This window comes from Diadema setosum, chromosome 14, assembly GCF_964275005.1.
Source record: "Diadema setosum chromosome 14, eeDiaSeto1, whole genome shotgun sequence".
NCBI lineage: Eukaryota > Metazoa > Echinodermata > Echinoidea > Diadematoida > Diadematidae > Diadema > Diadema setosum.
This window is the reverse complement of record NC_092698.1, coordinates 34896029-34914333: the sequence shown is the minus strand read 5'-3', so window position 1 is coordinate 34914333 and position 18305 is coordinate 34896029. Positions and strand designations below refer to the sequence as shown.

Below are 18305 nucleotides of genomic sequence, written 5' to 3'. Positions count from 1 at the left end.
TCATTTCTTTTGGACCTTCCTCTTGCTGGGATGGGGAGGGGGATGGGGTGGGGGTGGGAGACAATTATTGTGTGCTAAATCTGAACTAAAACCTGATACATATCACACCACAATATCATTCTGCTTTCAATCTAGTACAGCATATAAACCATGGCACTGTATGGTGGAAAAAAAATTGAGACAATGGAAGTATCATAATCTATCTGGAAAAGTTGACATACCACACTGTTCTGATCAAATATATAGCACACGGGGACAACATATATTGTCAAGCATACTGTACAGTATGTCCCCAAAAAAATTACAATCAGATTTTCGCATTGATAACACTCAATATGATAGAACTGTCTAAATGCTACTTCAGAGTCTTAAAATATTACAGCTTAGCTCCATTTTGCAGAAAACCCCATTAAATTTGGTGAAGCGGTCACAGAGAAATGTGGATTGTTGTAAAGCATGTCATAAGCCTGATTCTTCCAAGTTTAGCACTTCGATGCTCTTGTGTGTGAATACAAGAGACAGAACTTGGAGGGAAGAGATTTCTGACATCCTCTACAAAACTCCTCAATTCTCTTTTAACACTGAAGCAACTAGGCATATACTATTTACCATATGTAAACTTTTCATAGTTTGCTTCTTTTATTCTTATATATTTCACCCAAGGAACCTGAATACTACTGTACCTGGGTGAACTTTTGGAAAAACATCTATATATTGTTGGTTTTGTTTTTGTGGTGTACTATTAACAAGATGTGGTGTATTGTTATATAACATTGTATAACAATGTACATGGTTAAGAAGTATGCACTAAATGCACTTTCTGAAAGCACAGGAGCAAGGGAATGTGTTTTTTACTGCATTCATCTGCAATTACACCTCCCAGGTCAGCCACCTGAACAGAAATGAATGTGGGGCCAGTAACTTGGGACAGTCCCATCCTTTTGTGTCTAAGGCCATTGGAGGTGCACAAAAGATGGGAATAAAGGCTATTAAGGTAGCAATAGCTTCTTCAAGTATTGTATATAGTTGAATACCAGTTCACTCATATGCATACGGTATTCATATCAACTGTTCATAAACTATTTTGCCAAAAAATTAGCCAAATTTCACAATTTCATAACTTCCCTAAATTTTACTGAGGATTTCTGGTTGCCCTGAATAAAAAGAGAAGTCCTACTGTACAAGCCAAAAACCATGAACTGTTGATGTGAACAAAATTAAATTTCCAAGTTACACAGCCCCGGAGTATACATGAAAGGATAATGGCAATACTCAAAGAACCAAATAATACTTGATAGAATACAAATTTAAGGTGGTAAGATATGGTCAAAACAGCTTATATGGAAGAGCAAATAAGACCACTGACTCTCAATCAGTAGGTCCTTGGTTCATGTCCCCTGGCAGTAGTGGTTGTGCCTCTAGATAATGCAATTTATCCTGATACTACCCAGTCCTTCACAGGGGAAGTTTAAAGCTGTCAGTGTATGTCAGTGTATAGGTTCAGATGGTGTGGGTATTCGACTTATTTTACCATGCTGAGGTGGTGTGTTGCATGCCATTTTTGAGATCATACCGGTACTGAATATTGTGAGGTGACAACATATTCAGTTCACTCGTTTACATATTCATATCATCTGTTCAAGAACTGTTTTGCAAAAATCAGTAAAACTTCATATAATATAACTCTAATTTCAATTCATTTGTGATCAGAATTTCACTGCTGTGCTTATGAAATTAAACCAGTACTCTTTCCTTTTACCTTGTAACTGGTCCACAATTTCCCTTTCACTGCAACATGTTGCATTGAATTGTTAGACAGTGAAGCTGAATCTCATGACAACACATGGTTACGGTACTAATTGAAACTCACGTGGTAGATTCCCGGACGTCGTGGGTCAGAGCCTGTGTCGATGACATACACACGGGAGGAGTAGAGGGATGGTAGGATGAGACGATTCCTGTTCTTAGTGGAATCACCGAAGCAACTACTGCAGGTGTTCCAGCCGGAATGGTGCAGCTCATCCTCAACATAGGGCATGTTCAGGCGATGGATGATCTGAAAAACATAAAACCAAAGACATTTTCTTATCAGTATTGCGTGAAAAATTATGAATAAGTTATGTAAATACCATACAAACAAATATTTGGTTTCAAAATTTCATTCGTATTTCACGCTGGTATAAAACATGAGTACATCACATCAAATCATGCGACTATATGTGAAAATATATAGCACCCACACGGGCATTTAGACAAACAATTTAAATCCCAGCACAAACATCCAAATAAATGCAAACTATGCTCACCCAAACTGCTAATCTCACATAACCAAACCAGTGCAAGTAGTGTTCATGTACCCAATTATAAATACACACTATGGGTTTATTCCTGCTGGTAACTTTTTCAGAAATCTGTAATAATCTTTCTTAGGGCTGCCAAGCCTCAAGCCTTGAGCATGAAACTCATTTTGTTCACATATATTCTTACTTCACAAAGATTCCCCCCCCCCCAAAAAAAAAAAGTCATCTGTCTTAATGTAATGAATTTTCAAAGTTTTGGTACCAAAATTGCTAGATAAGAAGACTAAAATCATTTATTAAGTCACGGTAGGATAATGATAGGAAGAAAATATAAAGACAATTCATCATAGTTTCCTTTTCCTATAGCATAATGAAAGTGAACTTGACTTTCCTCTTTCATCAGGCAGGAGGTATAATTTCCTGTCATAATGTCTGTAAAAAGTGGAAAAAATTTGTACTTTTCATTTTCTTTTAATGCAATTTTGTGGAATTGTCTTAGGCACTTTTTGGAATGGAAGCATAACAATGAAAGACGGAGAGAGAGAGAGAGAGAAAGAGAAAAAAGGGGAAAACAAAAGATATATCTAAAAACTACATGTAGTTTCAACAGCTGGCAAAATCTGCAACTCATGCTGACTCTGCAAGTTATCATTGGCTTGCTCTTATTTGACTACAAGTTGCACTGCAGTGAGGTTAAGCTTGCATGACTGAGTTGTAAACAGCTAGTCAAACACAATGCATACATGGTTGTAGGCCTTCTTTTCTCTTCTTCAATGACGGTTCAACACAATGGGCAGCAAAGAACCATATCTGTCAGTAGACTTCCATGGACATATTTTTATAAAATGCCATTTAACACTGATGAATACTTAGTGTGAGTCCCAAGGTGGACACTGGCAAAGGTCTATACAATTTATGTTGACTTCACTTGATACACCATGTAATATGTCTCATATTCCTCTTTGACATGCAACACAAGTTTTCCACGGCAACTAAAATAAAATGATATATAAAACGTAAAAGGCATCAAAAAGGGGACACTGGAAATTCTCCTTTTGAAGGTGAATTGACAGAAAGAGAAGCACACATTATTTTTGTAGTTTACCTATCTATTACATTTTTTTTTAAATAATCATTATATAAACAGGTTTTGGTAATATATTGAGACTTTACATATAATAATAATAATAATAATAATAATAATAATAATAGTGTATACTTTTATAGCGCAACAGTCCATCAAAAGATGCTCATGGCGCTTTTAGTCTTAAGGTTAGGAGAAGAAAGAAAGAAAGAAAGAAAGAAGAGAGAAGGAGAGAGAAAAGGAATTATGTGACGTCTTCACTTTTGTTTTGTTTCCTACAACATGTTAAAGAGATATGTTTTTAGGGATGATTTAAATGATTCCACAGAGGAAGACTGGCGAACAGTGACAGGGATATCTTGCCAAACTTTTGGTCCAATGTGGGAGAAAGAACGAGTTCCCCATGAATGCTTAACCTTAGGTATCTGAAATGAAAAGGAAGTAGAGGATCGAAGTCTGCGAGGAGGGTTATAACAATATAAAGAATTCTGGAGATACTCAGGTGCAGTTGAGTGAACTACATGATACACAAGAAGAGCAATTTTGAAAATAATTCGCTTTTCAACAGGAAGCCAATGGAGAGAATGTAACACTGGCGTAATGTGAGCAGTTTTCCTACTATAGGTCAGTAATCTTGCGGCAGAGTTTTGAAGACGTTGTAGAGCTTTGATTTGTTGTTGTGACATGCCGAAAAACAAAGAGTTACAATAATCTATACGAGAGGAAATAAGAGCATGTATAAGCTGTTCAGCTGCTGTTTTAGTGAGATATTTCCAAATAAAACCAAGATTACGCAACTGGAACCTTACAGATTGTGATACATATGCAACATGATATTTGAAGGACATGGTACTATCAAAAACAACACCAAGATTGCATGCCTTTTCAGAAGAGTTGATAACACTGTTACCAATTCTCAATTGACACTTCTTCATGTTAGCCTTTGTCAGCATGTGTCTTGACCCAAGTACCAATAACTCTGTTTTATTGTCGTTCAACTTTAGTTGATTTTTGCTCATCCAACCTTTGATTTCATCAACACAAATTTCAAGTTAATATAAAGACTCTCTGATGACAAAATGTTTTCAAACATTTTATGTGTGAATGTTATCTAAGTGATTAGATTTAGGTTGCAATACCATTCAAGAAATATGTGAATTTTTCAACGGCTTACAACTCCATGTATTGTTCAGTAAAAGATATTCAGGACTCTAAACAATGGGGACCTCAGTCTCTGGTACCTAGGAGAAACGGAAATCACTCTATGTCCTTGACAATGACTCCCCTACAAGTGACTAGACTCCTCTATAAAAATGTGAAGTGTTTGCACTCATGCTTACAAATGAGCTGTAAAATATCTATATATATGTTTACTTTGGGAGAAACCAGTCACGGACAGACCCGACAAAGTCCAAAGAACTTCACTAAGATACCCTCATTTATGTCCTGGTACAGAGTAAATACAAAGATATATCCATTCACATGATAAAAAGAAGATGCATTCATCTCTTTCCTTTTCTTTTTTTGTCTCGGTGATGTATATATTATATATATATATATATATTTTTTTTTTTGGACATCCTTTTTCCTCTCTATAACACTCTGACCTCACCAGGACCAAAGTTGAGTTGAATCATGAGATGAAAAAAGATATTTGTTTTCACTTGCTGCTCAGACACATTGTAGAAGTCAAAACAGAACAATATCTGCATCTTGATGCTGATCACAATAATATGTGATATGTGTATGTTTATTTGAGTGTTTGCATCACATTGCAAATATCAATTTTCAAAAACCTTCATTTTGAGTGATCCTAGTACCCCATTAACATAAAAAAAAAAAAGCTCATCATACTCATCATACCAAAACGCTCATGAATCACAAAGTTGGATATGTAAGAGTACACCAATTGCAGAGGTGGTGGTGGTGGTGGGGGGGGGGGGGGGGGGGACTCATTGGCTAGTTAAGATAATGGTCCTTACAGGGACTGTACAGTACTGGTTGAGGTGGGGATTCATGTTTTGAACATTCCTAAGGGAGATAATGAGAAACCTCTTATGAAATATGAAAGAGCATGTAATTCTAAGAAGGATTCAACATTTATTTGATGAAAATTGGTTTTCAAATGGCTGAGATATCCAAAAAGTGATGATAATAAAAGGCGACAGGCCACGCCTTTTATTAGGATCTCTTTGTTTCACCTTGTTTTTGGATATCTCAGCCATTTCAAAACCGATTTTCATCAAATAAACTTTTGATATCCCTTAGAATTGCATGCTCTTTGAGATCTCGATAGAGTGGTTTCTGAATATCTCGCAAAAACGTTAAAAGCTAAATCCTCACCTCAACCAGAAGTGTCGTACACACCCTTTAACTGAGTTTCCAGCAATTAGCCAATGATTGCAGAGCATAACTGAGCTGGAAATTGAGGATATGGGGAGCTCTTTAACCTACTTCCCACTTCTTAGAATAGTGAGCTAAAGGCATCAGGCTATTTTTAATTCATGGCACACAGTAAACTTTCTCACATGTCACGTGGGGAGGGAATGGTTAGATTCAACACAGCTCTCTGATTTATTTGAGGCCACCTTTACTTGAAATATGAGACAATGCAATTTACATGTCAACCATCACAGAAACAGATGTATCTGCTACACATTACAGAGGAAACCAATAAATCATTATCATCGTCATCATCATCATCACTTGTTTGTTTGTTTGTTTGTTCATTTTCCATCTGAGAAGATGGCTGGATAGCCCATATTCAGCTATGCTAAGCTGGTCTTCCATTGTGTCCAGTTGGATGTGAGGCGGGACCACTTCACTGGGTTAAACACCCTGCTCTTTGCGATGAATGAATGAATCGGGATCTTTTCTTGTGACTCTCTCACACACGGGACCTCCATTTTATGTCCTATCCGAGGGACAGAGTGTTTTGCCTCTTGCTGGAGAAGACGGTATGATAACTCACAACATTGCTCAGTCCAGACTCGGGTTCGAACCCGGGTTGATCACTTGGGTCGGAGGCAAATGCGCTACCGACTGAGCCAACTCACCGCCCACTTGACTCATAGCGATCATAAAATCACAATAATGATCACAATGATGATAATTATGACATTTATAACCTTTTTCTGTTTCATAAGGACAAAGATCACCACATTTGAACAATGTTCAATAAACTGAATACCCCTTCCAATGGTTTGATTCTCAAGATTTCCCCCAAGTGTTCTGATGAAATATATAATGTCATTTATTTACTCTGCAAGAGAGCAGTCATGAACAAGACTGCCAAGGTCCACTGAGCACAGTAAAGTTACCTGGTAGCGTGAACCTAGAACAGGTGCATGCGACTCCACCAGGGCTTTCATGAAGGGGTATGACAGAATATAGCGGCATTTACACACACACACACACACACACACACACACACAAACACACACACACACACACATACACACAATATTCCATTTTGGGGCAGGAAATGTCCATGCACAGGAAAAAGTAGAAAGAATCCTAAAGGACAAGTTCACCTTCATAGACATGTGAATTGAGTGAACGCAGCAATATTAGTAGAACACATGAGTGAGAGTTGAGGAAAATTGCTGTTCTGTTCCACAGTTATGAAGTTTCTTCTGCGGTCACTGCTGGATGAGAACACTGCTACAGCTTGTGATGTCACACATGTAGAACAATATAAAGGAAATATTAAAAAATCCGACATATTTTCACTTTCCTCGCATAATAAAAGAACACTTGACTTGCCTCATTCAGAAGGCAGGGGAAATACTATTTACCTTAACATTATGTCCGTGACAAGGCGAGGAAATGTGCACTTTTTTTTTTCAAAAAATAAAATTGTGTGAAATTCTCTTTATATTTTCCTTATATTATTCTATGCATGTGACATCATACACTGCAGTAGTCTTCTCATCCAGTAGTGCCTGTGCAGACATTTTAAAAATTCATCACTTTTGAACAGATTGTCCGATTTTCCCCAAACTTTCATTGATGTGTTCTACTAATATTGCTGCATTAATCCACATGTCTATGAAGGTGGACTTGTCCTTTAACTCTCTTTCTTTTTCAGGAAATATCAGAATCTATTCCTTTTGTTGTTGTTGCAAGTACTGCATATGGACAACATGCCAATGTCTTAGAGCAGAAGCCACTGATCTGTGTGATTCGTACATAGAGATCAGTGGTACAGGCAGATGGGCAGGCAGGAGATCCCTGCATCAAGGATAGATGTCACATGACCAAAAATAAGAATAAAACTGATGAGCTGGGGAATGAGCATTTTATTGGAAAAACACATGAACAAAATTGCCAAGATTTGAAACTCTATACTTCTGAGGAAGGTTTTTCCATTCCATTTTTTTTTTTTTTGCTCACATCAGTAGTTGCCTAGCAACTTCCAAGGAAAAACTGGAATGTGCAAAAACTGCTGGTATGTTTTGTGGGGGGTTTTCCTTCTCTTTTCTTTTCTTTCTTTTTTTTTGTTTTTTGTTTTTGTTGTTGTTGCTATGTAGATGTCCCTTATGTAAGTGCCTTCCTGACACATGAGTATGGTATATAGCCATATTGGCAAGCTGCCACTCCTAAAGAGCATACATTATGAAATCAAGTGGCACAGCTTCAACCAATTCAGCACATACAGTGTTGTTTGGATGTCTTATATATATGGCACTGGTTATGTGGGAATATTCAATAATGGCCTGATCGAAGAATACAACTTGCACAGTAAATGCAAAGTAAAGACCATACAAATCGTACTTGCTTATTTCAGGTGTTCCGAGTAATACTACAGTTATGACTACACAGGTGTTCTGTTGAGCTAGTCCCTTAGAATATAGTACCCTCATAGACCACACAAGACGAGGTCACTTGAGACATTTGATCGATATCATAAACAATTAATGACAGAATAGAAAATACAAAAGCACAAAAATACACAGTGAAAGGACATCAAAGCAAAAATATGATACAACCAAGCACAGACTGTGGTTCATCCGATCCTTTCCTTCTAAAGTTTATGCCTTTTAGATACAATTTAATTGAAGATGATGAATAAAACTTTAAAGGGATGGTACAGTATTGGTGGAGATGAGAATTGGGCTTTTATCTTTTTGCGAGATACCAAGAAAACACTTATGATATAGTACAGAGCATACCATTTTAAGAGGAATTCAAAGTTTATTTGATGAAAATCAGGTTTGGAGTGACTGAAACACACAAAAACAAAGTGAAACAAAGCGATCGTAATAAAGTGTGGGTCCCACACTTTATCAGAATTGCTCTTTTAGGGATATCTCAGCCATTTCAAAACCAATTTTCATCAAATAAACGTTGAATTCCTCATAGAATTACATGCTCTTTCACATTTCATAAGAGGTTTCTCATTATCTCACCAAAAAATGTTAGAAACTTGAAATTAGGTCTCAACCAATACTATACGATTCCTTTAAAACTGAATGATACATAAAACCATTGGAGGTACAAACAATGAGCTCACCTGGCAGTAGGTTGGAGACTGTGGGTCCACATCAACAGTGGCCAGGAAGTCTGGCTTCTTCTTCCCTGCAGGGGTGTTCCTTCGGACCGCCGTCACATAGAGCAACTTCTCCCTCGGTGCGCTCAGGGCAGCCTTTGGGGTGGGATAGCCGGGGCCACTGTCCCCACAGCAACTCGCTGGAGGAAAAACATTAGATGGTTCTATGAACACAACTTTCTGCTACACATAATAATATCATGTGGAATACATGTCTTTACCTCAGACTCATAAATAAATGGGTAAAGAAAGAAATGTGACAGATTTAAAAAACACCAACAAAATAAAGAGAAACAAATAGAACTAGAAGTGTTGCCATGGTGACTAGTATGCATCAGCACTCTCGCATTATTCTCCCAAAAGGTCTACATATTGACATTGTGAGACAAGTTTCCATGGCTATGACTGGCAGGAAAATGGAAATGCTTGTTTGAACATTTGATGGCACAACCACAAATGTGTTGAGAGGCTAAATATTCCTTGAACCAAGTGTAATTTGGATGGCAGAATTGTTTCATACAGTAAGTATTTGGGGATTTTCAGCTTTATTACCTGACCTTTGACCTTTGCCCTTTGACCTCATTGCCCACAATTCTTTGTAAAATAATCACTAACTGGTAATATAAACTTAAACTAAATTTCACGGTTAATGCTTTGAGCTATTTTTAAACTATGGGAAAATAGGGAGATTCATCATTTTCACTTGACCTTTGACCCCATGACCCAAAACTTCCCACAAAAACTAATGTCAGCAGTACATGTTCCAAGTTTCATGACGATAACTTGAGCCGTTTCCGACACGTGGAGAAGGTGACATTTTCACATGGCCTTTGTATAAATTTTCATGTGCATGAAACTTATTTTGTGAGGAGCCAAGATTCAAGAAAGCAAAATACACTCAAAAGTTTTTGTCTACACTCAAAAGTTTTTGTCTACACAATGCATTAAATGCCAATAATTACAAATTCACAAAAGGTCCATGACACAAATGCATATTTTTCTTTTTTTATAATAGTCCAAAAGCATTTCCTACAGGATCTTTACCAGGTAATTCATGTATACACTAAGCTTCATGAGAATAACTTCAGGCATTGTGGAGAAATGGGGAAATAGTGAAATTTTAGGCATTTTACTGTGACCTTTGACCTTTGCCTTTGAGCATGCGAGCAACTGCTGAAGGCATTCCCAATACAGGCGCGGCGATACGGTGCAATTAACTCCCCAAAAGCATATGACCTCGATGCCTCATTTGCATAAAGTAAACAGCTTGTGTACGCAAAACCGCTGGAGAAGTGTTGCAGGACAATCACAATATCTCACCTCGGAAGCCATCAATTATGATAAAATCTACACAGAAAATTGAAGGAGAAACTATTCTCTGACAATGTCAGTTATTTTGGGTTTTATTGAGGATAAACCTGTGAAAATAAAGTCGAAACTTAGCCTCCAAGAAAGAAAATTTGGTCTCTAAAAAAGTGTTTATTTTTCACATTTTCCTTTATTGCCCAAATATGAAACTTCTGTATATGACTTGTGGTAGTATGTCCACATTGCGTTCCAAATATCTTTTCTGTAATATTTGTTGCACGGTTATGTTGGGGAAAAAACAAGACCACTGTCATTTGTGACCCACATAAAATCCATAGTGTAAGCGTTACGCAGTCCGATGTATCAGTTTTCGTGCTGCTTGAAACAGTTGAAGCACATTGCAGGGTTCGTCTCTCACCCACTCATCATCCTGTGGACTAAAACCGAACCCTGTCGCTGTGTGCCGAACCCGACACCGCCGATTGGCTAAACGTGTGCTGACCAGTAGAGAATGCATGCGTAGAAGGATGATCTAGTTGTGCATGTCCAATATTTTCTCTCAAATTTGGTTGTCTTTTTGCTCTGATTTTAACCTAACTACTAACTGCGCAAACACGAAACTTCGCAGGTAGTGAGTCTGGGGTATACAGACTAGCAATATGTTAATCAAATGCATATGAAGAGTTTGTTCGCAAAAACCGATAAGTCCATTTTTGAAGATTTTGAAGTACGGTCTCTGTCATGAAGTACAAAATAATGCCTTTAAAATGATGTATCGGCCACTACATAGAGGTACATTTTTGAAGTTATGGTCAAAAGAAGCAAACATTTTCTTATTATTCTCTTTATTTTTCTTGACCTTTAATCGCAAATATCTCCATTTGGCAAATATGGACTTATCGGTTTTTGCAAACAAACTCTTCATATATTCATGGTGTAGCAGAGTTGTGTCAGGAAATAATCATAATCCTTTCCCACGATCAACTCAAACGGAAAAATACAAATATCTCCAAAGATACATCAGCATTTTTGCCAAAAATTCAGATGAAGGATGACATATTAGATATATGTGAAGTTTCAAGGGATTTGGTGGTAAAATAAGGGAGATATATATGAGGTGAACTTTCGAGATTTTTTTGTCCTTCGCTCCGCACAGTGCTTCGATGACCGTTACGAATTTAAAAGCTTACGCCCCTTTTCGCGGAGTTGATTGTACCGCATCGCCGGGCCTGAATAGGCTTTGAGAAGACACCCTTTGTATATAAGCATGGATCCTACTAGGGTGCATGGTATACTGGTCACATTGTATGACTGAATAGGGCTCTCGGTTATGAGGTCACAGTGAGGTCTGAACGCTTTCAGCACTCCTTGCATTCATTCATATTCATGATATATAGACAAAAACACCAAAAAAAATTGCCCATTTCCTTCTATGTCATAGAGAGAGATTCCATTGACCCGTGACCCTCAGAGCCCCTCACCCTAAAAAAAAAAAAAAAAAAAAAGTTCCGCAGCCCCCGTTGTTTTTTGAGCTCCACTGGATCCACGTATTTAGGTCTCTGCCTCACCATTATGCACTAATAAAGAGCAATTGAATACTGGTATCTTCTGTCACAATTGTTGTGCTCAGTAAAACATACAACAACTAGAAAAGCACTCTGAGAGCGCAGACCTCCGCCAAGCATGCAGCTCATTTCCACCACTGATCTTGTTCTTCCATAGAGATACATGTATCAGTGATTTCCACCCATACGCACTTATAGCATTGTGTGCTGAAAGTCACTCGATATCCCAATATAGAAGCCTTTGTTACGTCATAAACCCTCACCTGCACGGCGCGCCTCGCCCTAGCAGAAACTAGAGCACGCACTTTAGTGCGCGCATGCAAACCTCAATACGCGCAGCCTGAACTCCCAAGTTCACTGACCCTAGCTACGTGCTAAAATATAAAAAAATCCTTCATAAATTCCCCCAAAATTCTCGGATCACTACCAAAATTTAATCATTTGCTACTTGTGTCATTCTCAACCTTTCCTGCAAGTTTCATCCAAATCCGTTCACTACTTTTTGAGTTATTTTGCACACGGACAAACTAACTCACAAACACACAAACCAACGGTAACGAAAACAACCTCCTCCCTTGGCGGAGATAATTAATCCACAGTAGTCAACTGAAGAGGGGCCCTCCTTGGTCCCTCCACTCCATGATCAATGGGATCACATACATGTTCCTTTATGGGGTGCCTGGTTGTGGCTGTTGTTTTTTTCTTTATAAATATGGCTCAAAACTGAAATAAAAACAGTGGGGTGTAGGTTTCACTTGAGATTTCTTTTGAAAGGGAGCATCTGTTTGTTTGGTATATTTTTCTCTTTCAGATTTTATATTGAGTAAAAAAAAAAAAAATGTTCCCCAAAATCTCTGCATTTCTAAGACTCATCCCTTCATTTAATGCCGTTTGAACAAATTTTTATGACAATCACAGGCAAATTTTCGACACAACAGTCTATCAGACATTTAATCTAGATCAAAAGCTTTGCTATTTAAAGGAAACCAAAGCCCAAATATATGTGTGGATTGAGTGAAAGCAGCAATATTTAATAATAGAACACATCAGTGAAAATTTGAGGAAAATCAGGCAATTAATTCAACAGTTTTACATTTTTGGAGTTTCTGTGCCATCATTACTGGACAAGGAGACTACTACACTCCACAACATAATTACAGATAATATAGAGAAAATATTTTTTCAAAACTTCAACTTATTCTCAATTTTCATACATAATGAAAGAGCACTTGACTGATCTCTTTCAGAAAGCAGACAAACATTAAGTCAGGTAACAACTAACAAGTTGATGGAATACATATGTACTTTTCTTGAGAAATAACATTGCATTTTGGGGTATCTAAATTTTCTTTATATTGGTGTCCAAAATTTTCAGTTCAGTTCAGTTGTGTTCAGTTCAATTTTATTTTCTGCTTTTTTTTTTTCAAGCAAACATTCATGTCATAAAATTTTCATTTTGCTTGGTTTCTTACAAGTTCTGAGATTCCATTTTATATGCACAAGGTGCGGGGCAGGCAGTGTCTCAGGAGTTGGAATGAAAGCTCACATGAGGTAGAGGTGCATTGAGCATTGTTTCCCGATTAAGAGATATTGTTTATCATGGCTGGATAAAAACTGCAAGTGTAAGTGGTTCAGAAGTTTTGACTGCGCAGAGGCAGAGATTAGGAGAATGTTTTCAAAGGGAGCGAACGACCGATGCGTAGATCCTGAAAAGAGGCCGGGAGGTCGACATCGAAACAAATACTCCGTAAATCACTCATACGCACACACATATACACATTCGAATATATAGGACATCTAGGGGCCTCCGCCTCCTTGATTCTAAATATAATACAACAGTATGTGTACCTTTTGCGGAAGAGGCCTGCATATTGCTCGTTAAAATTTCTTCACCGTCGATTGGGCACAAGTTCTAAGCACCTGCGTGTATCTAGTCCCAGCTTCCAGTCTGTCCGTTCTGCACCTGTCCGGCTGGTGGCTACTGCGGTAGTGCCTGAAATGATTCCCAGGTCCAGTCCAAGGGGTCTCAGAGTAAAGTGGGAAGAAGCGATTCGTGATAGAGCTGTCGTGTACTTGAAAGTGATAGCGTGATTACCGCATGTTATGTTGAGAACTTTGGACCCTTCGAACAGCCTTGGGAGACAAGTGGGCGCGAATCGGATGGGGCATACACACTCGTACTCTGCTGTGCGAATATAAAGAAAAAACAAAACAAAACAAAAACAAAACAAAAAACCGTAGTTCCATGGTACATCAGTTTCGTCTCACCTCCCTGGTATGATAACCAATATTGTCTCCCTAAATACATTCCCAATAAGGGTTTATTATTATTATTTTTTTTAATCTGAATATATTTACATAGAATGAGACGGCCTCGTTCATCAAACTGTTATAAAAAGAAATGCACTTACTGAAATATTATACATTTTCTGCATGGAATATGGCATTCAAATGAGACAATGGTGTAGAAACGATCGACGTACAATATTGAGCAAAACACTGAGAACATGAATCCACCGCGTTACTCATAAAGACCGTATACAAAAACATCGAAGGGAAAATAGTTTCATTGTATATTGAATACCAAATAAACGGTGCTACTCATTCCGGTGATAATACCGTAGGAATTAAAAAAAAAATCAATTGTAGGAAAAAAAAAAAATACAGAAGGGAAAATAGTTTTATTGCATGTTTAATGACATCGTGTACCGGGCCTCCAACGCGGGAGATGGGGTATATACAACAATGATTGACATACTTTTGACACCATCCTGGTCTAGGATTACGAGAATGGCATTCGAGAAAAGCGCCAATTCGAAAGAGGAATAATGATAATGAAAAAGGAAATAAAAAGAGTAACTGGAGGGGAAAATATTTCCGTAGGAAGTAAGAGTACAAAAAGGAGAGTAATCTATGCAACCTTGTAACCAGTTACAAACAGATTTCCGTATAACATGTGGACGATCAATACTGAGTAAGTTCAGTTCAGTTCAGATCTCTCTGTCAATGTCCTTCAGTACATTACTGTGTATTGTGTTCATTCATCGCTTCGTAAATTTCATCGATATTCTCAGTGTGAAAAAAAAAACAGGGATCGTGGAGCGCGATTTTCTCTCATTGATCACCTGTCTTTTCTTCCTGCTTAAAGGGAAGATACGGGCGATTTTCATAATATCACATCATGTAGTTCATAAATCGACAGGTCCATGTATAGATTTGTGAAATCAATTGTGGTCCTTGAGCAATGAACCTAATGCTCTATTCTGAAAACCTAAAACAAATTACACTGAACAAAGATGATGGCATATAGATAGCAGCTTCAAAAGAATGCATAGGCGAGTGGGGGCTCACCGTAAGAATGCATGAGTAATATGAGATTCACATATTTCAAAAGTGTAGCAATGGAATTTCATTACAATACCGCTTTCCTGCGTAGAATTTATGCCTGCTTTCTTCTTTTGTTCTACTTCCTTGAGCTCCCACTTATGCATTGTTATGGTGAATCTGGTATGTCATCATCCTTTTTGTAATAGATTTTGAAATCATTTTTATTCCTTATATGGTGTGTCAATCACTATAAGTTCTAAAATTCTGTACCCATTATAGCCAATTTATAGTTGTTCAAAAGTAATTTATGTCTGAAAATCATCCGATCAAGTTCTTACACAAAAAAGTCTCTAAAAGTCGTAAGATCACTTTTCTCATGAGGATCAATTCAATCCTCTCGTGATCGCGACCTCAAAATGACATTGTGCACTGACAGATGGCCAGTATTGATGAAATGAATGCAAAAAGTTCTGGCCCTTGTTTTATTCATCTAATTATCGCTACTCAGCTTATTCATTTCCACTTTCATAGCTGGTTTACAAAGTTTACATAAAAACAAACAGACAGACAAATAATCAAGAATGCATGATAGCAAAGTGGTGCAGGGGCGGATCCAGGAATTCGGTAAAGGGGAGGCACCTTTACAAAATTAAAGGGGGTGCACCCCCCCCCATATTTTTGTTTTATTTCTTTTGTTTACAGCAAATAAAAAAGAGGGGGCGCACCTGGATCCGCCACTGTGGTGGAATCATGAGAAGCACAAAAAATACAGGCTTTGTGAAACTGAACCCTAAACAAATATCATTATGACTGGCTTGGTTTCACAGGAGAAACAATAGTGACTATGCTAAATTTGTCGACAATCGGCCGTTACATTTCGACTCAAGAGGGCGGTTTTACGAAACCACGTTCGTGCTATTTGAGGTAGTGCACACAAATGAAAATATTGTGAGTTCAATACTAAAAACAAAATATGTAAATCAATATATATATATATATATATATATATATATATATATATATATAGGCCATAACACGGGCATTAGCATGTCAAATTATAGTAAGCGGTTGTAGTATGCGTCTTTCTGACGCTTTGGGGTCATTACAATAGTTGTACATTCTTCACTACAGATGGTTTTTGCAAATGTCGATTGCTTATGCATACATTTATAGGGATCTGGAGTGAAATCCTACCTCCAAAGCCAGTTAAAAGGATATCCTTGATAAATAGAGCCATCATCTTCCCTCTATGATCTAGAAATCTGAGCATCCCTTTGTTTATAGAGTAATTTTCCACTCGCCATTGTTGATAGATAGAAAGTAAAATCAAACAAACAGAACAACGTTGCAGCAAACAAGACATGAAATCCGAGAAATGTTAGACTTCATGACTCATAATGGAAATAATAAGACATTCAATATGAAACAATATGAAACAAATTAATGATTTCAAGCCTATGCGTCTTTCGTTGAACTGTAAACGTAACTATATATCCCACTTTTCTTAAAGGGACTGTACAGTACTGGTTGAGGTGGGGATTCATGTTTTGAACATTCCTAAGTGATAATGAAAAGCCTCTTATGAAATATGAAAGAGCATGTTGATGAAAATTGGTTTTCATATGGCTGAGATATCCAAAAAAGTGCTAATAATAAAAGGCGACATGCCACAACTTTATTAGGATCTTTGTTTCACCTTTCACATTTCCACAATGGCAAAGACTCCTGTAGTCCGCCCTCTATAGGCTAAATACTTGTATCTACCACAGAACTCGTCTTCAAGTTCTGTGATATCTACCAAGGCCTTGAGTGATTTGTGTTAGGAGTCTGTAATATTCAAATTCAGAATTCTTGAATGCATCGAGTTTTTCGTTTGTTTGTTTCCTGTTTGTTTTGTAACGATATTAATAAACACCGATTCTTCAATGTTTTATTAGTATAGCCATAATAAACATTGTGGACATACAATAGTCATATTCGGGTTGGAGTCGAACAAACGACATCCTCATTGATAGACAGAAGACAGCCACGTGTACTGCGGATTTATTTAAGTTACTTTTTACGTCGATGAAGGCGATTTGACAGTCATTTGCAATTAAAACAACTCGACGGAAGAATAATTAATTTGAACAGAAATTAATACGCAGTAGAGTCCTAGTATACCAGGGAGGTGGTTTTCCACCTCCCTAATTTTACGTACTGCCATAGAACCATCACTGGCTATCGGGCAGAAGCTCGATAGTCGAGTGGAAATGATGCCTGTTTATATCAATCAGGATCAACGGTTGTTGGTTCGAGTCCAATCCGAGTGTGTATGCCCATGATGTTCTTCTTCTGAACTGGTGTCTATTTCAGCCCGCGAGGGCAATTTGTCTGATCATGACGATTCACTAGAAAGGAAGAGCAGGGGCCCCAGTGGTGTCATAGAGCTTTAGCGCCATCTACGGCTCATCACGGCTCATGATTGGCCAGTCATTCATTCATTCATTCATTCCCTTTACTTGGCAACAAAGAGCGAGATGCGACCACGGATGCGACCCCCTTGTCAAGTTCATACCCTGACTTAACCTTTGATAGGAAGAACCTACCTGATATGGTCTGCGTCACCATCTGTGGGCGACCATGGAGGTAGCCTTACCCTGTGGGCCCTCTTGTTGTTGTTGTTTTCTTAAGTACCGAAAATTGGCTTGGTTGCTGGTGATCTGCTACCTCTACTTGCTTCACTCGCCATTCATGTATATATGTCGCAGCGAGAAGGGGTTGTTGACAAAGGCTACCATGATGGTGGGATGAACACGCACAAATCACTATAAGTCTTGAAAACACGACATACCATAACTCTATCATGATTATAAACATCACTGATGATACGACATTCCTTTAACAGTATGTAGGATATCAAAGCTCTGTTTACGGTCCTTCTGGTTATACATCTCAATTTATTGTTTCTCGAGTAGACCCTATATGAGCGTATCAGGGCAATTACCCCCGACTAAATACTGCTAGTGATAAGATTAAGGTAAATATTAGGGTTAGGGTTAGGTTTAGGGTAAAAGTTTGGGTTAGGGTTAGGATTAGGTGCAGGATAAGGATTAGGGTTAGGGTCAGGGGAAGGGTCCGGGGTAATTGTGCAGGGGGTAATTGCCCTAGAACCCCTATGAGGTATCATC

The 18305-nt window shown here is 38.0% G+C and overlaps 1 protein-coding gene across 1 annotated transcript in view; it reads right to left on the bottom strand.

Annotated features, from left to right (window-relative positions):
• The window catches only part of LOC140238048 (methanethiol oxidase-like), a 31898-nt gene extending 18104 nt beyond the window's left edge, over positions 1-13794 (bottom strand). The window contains exons 1-3 of the mRNA XM_072317971.1: positions 13657-13794; positions 8900-9075; positions 1871-2056 (exon numbers count right to left, since the gene is read on the bottom strand). Of these exons, the coding sequence (XP_072174072.1) occupies positions 1871-2056; positions 8900-9075; positions 13657-13678 (384 nt within the window). The 5' untranslated portion in view covers positions 13679-13794. The remainder of the gene's footprint in view (positions 1-1870; positions 2057-8899; positions 9076-13656) is intronic.
• Between the last annotated feature and the right edge of the window lie 4511 nt (positions 13795-18305).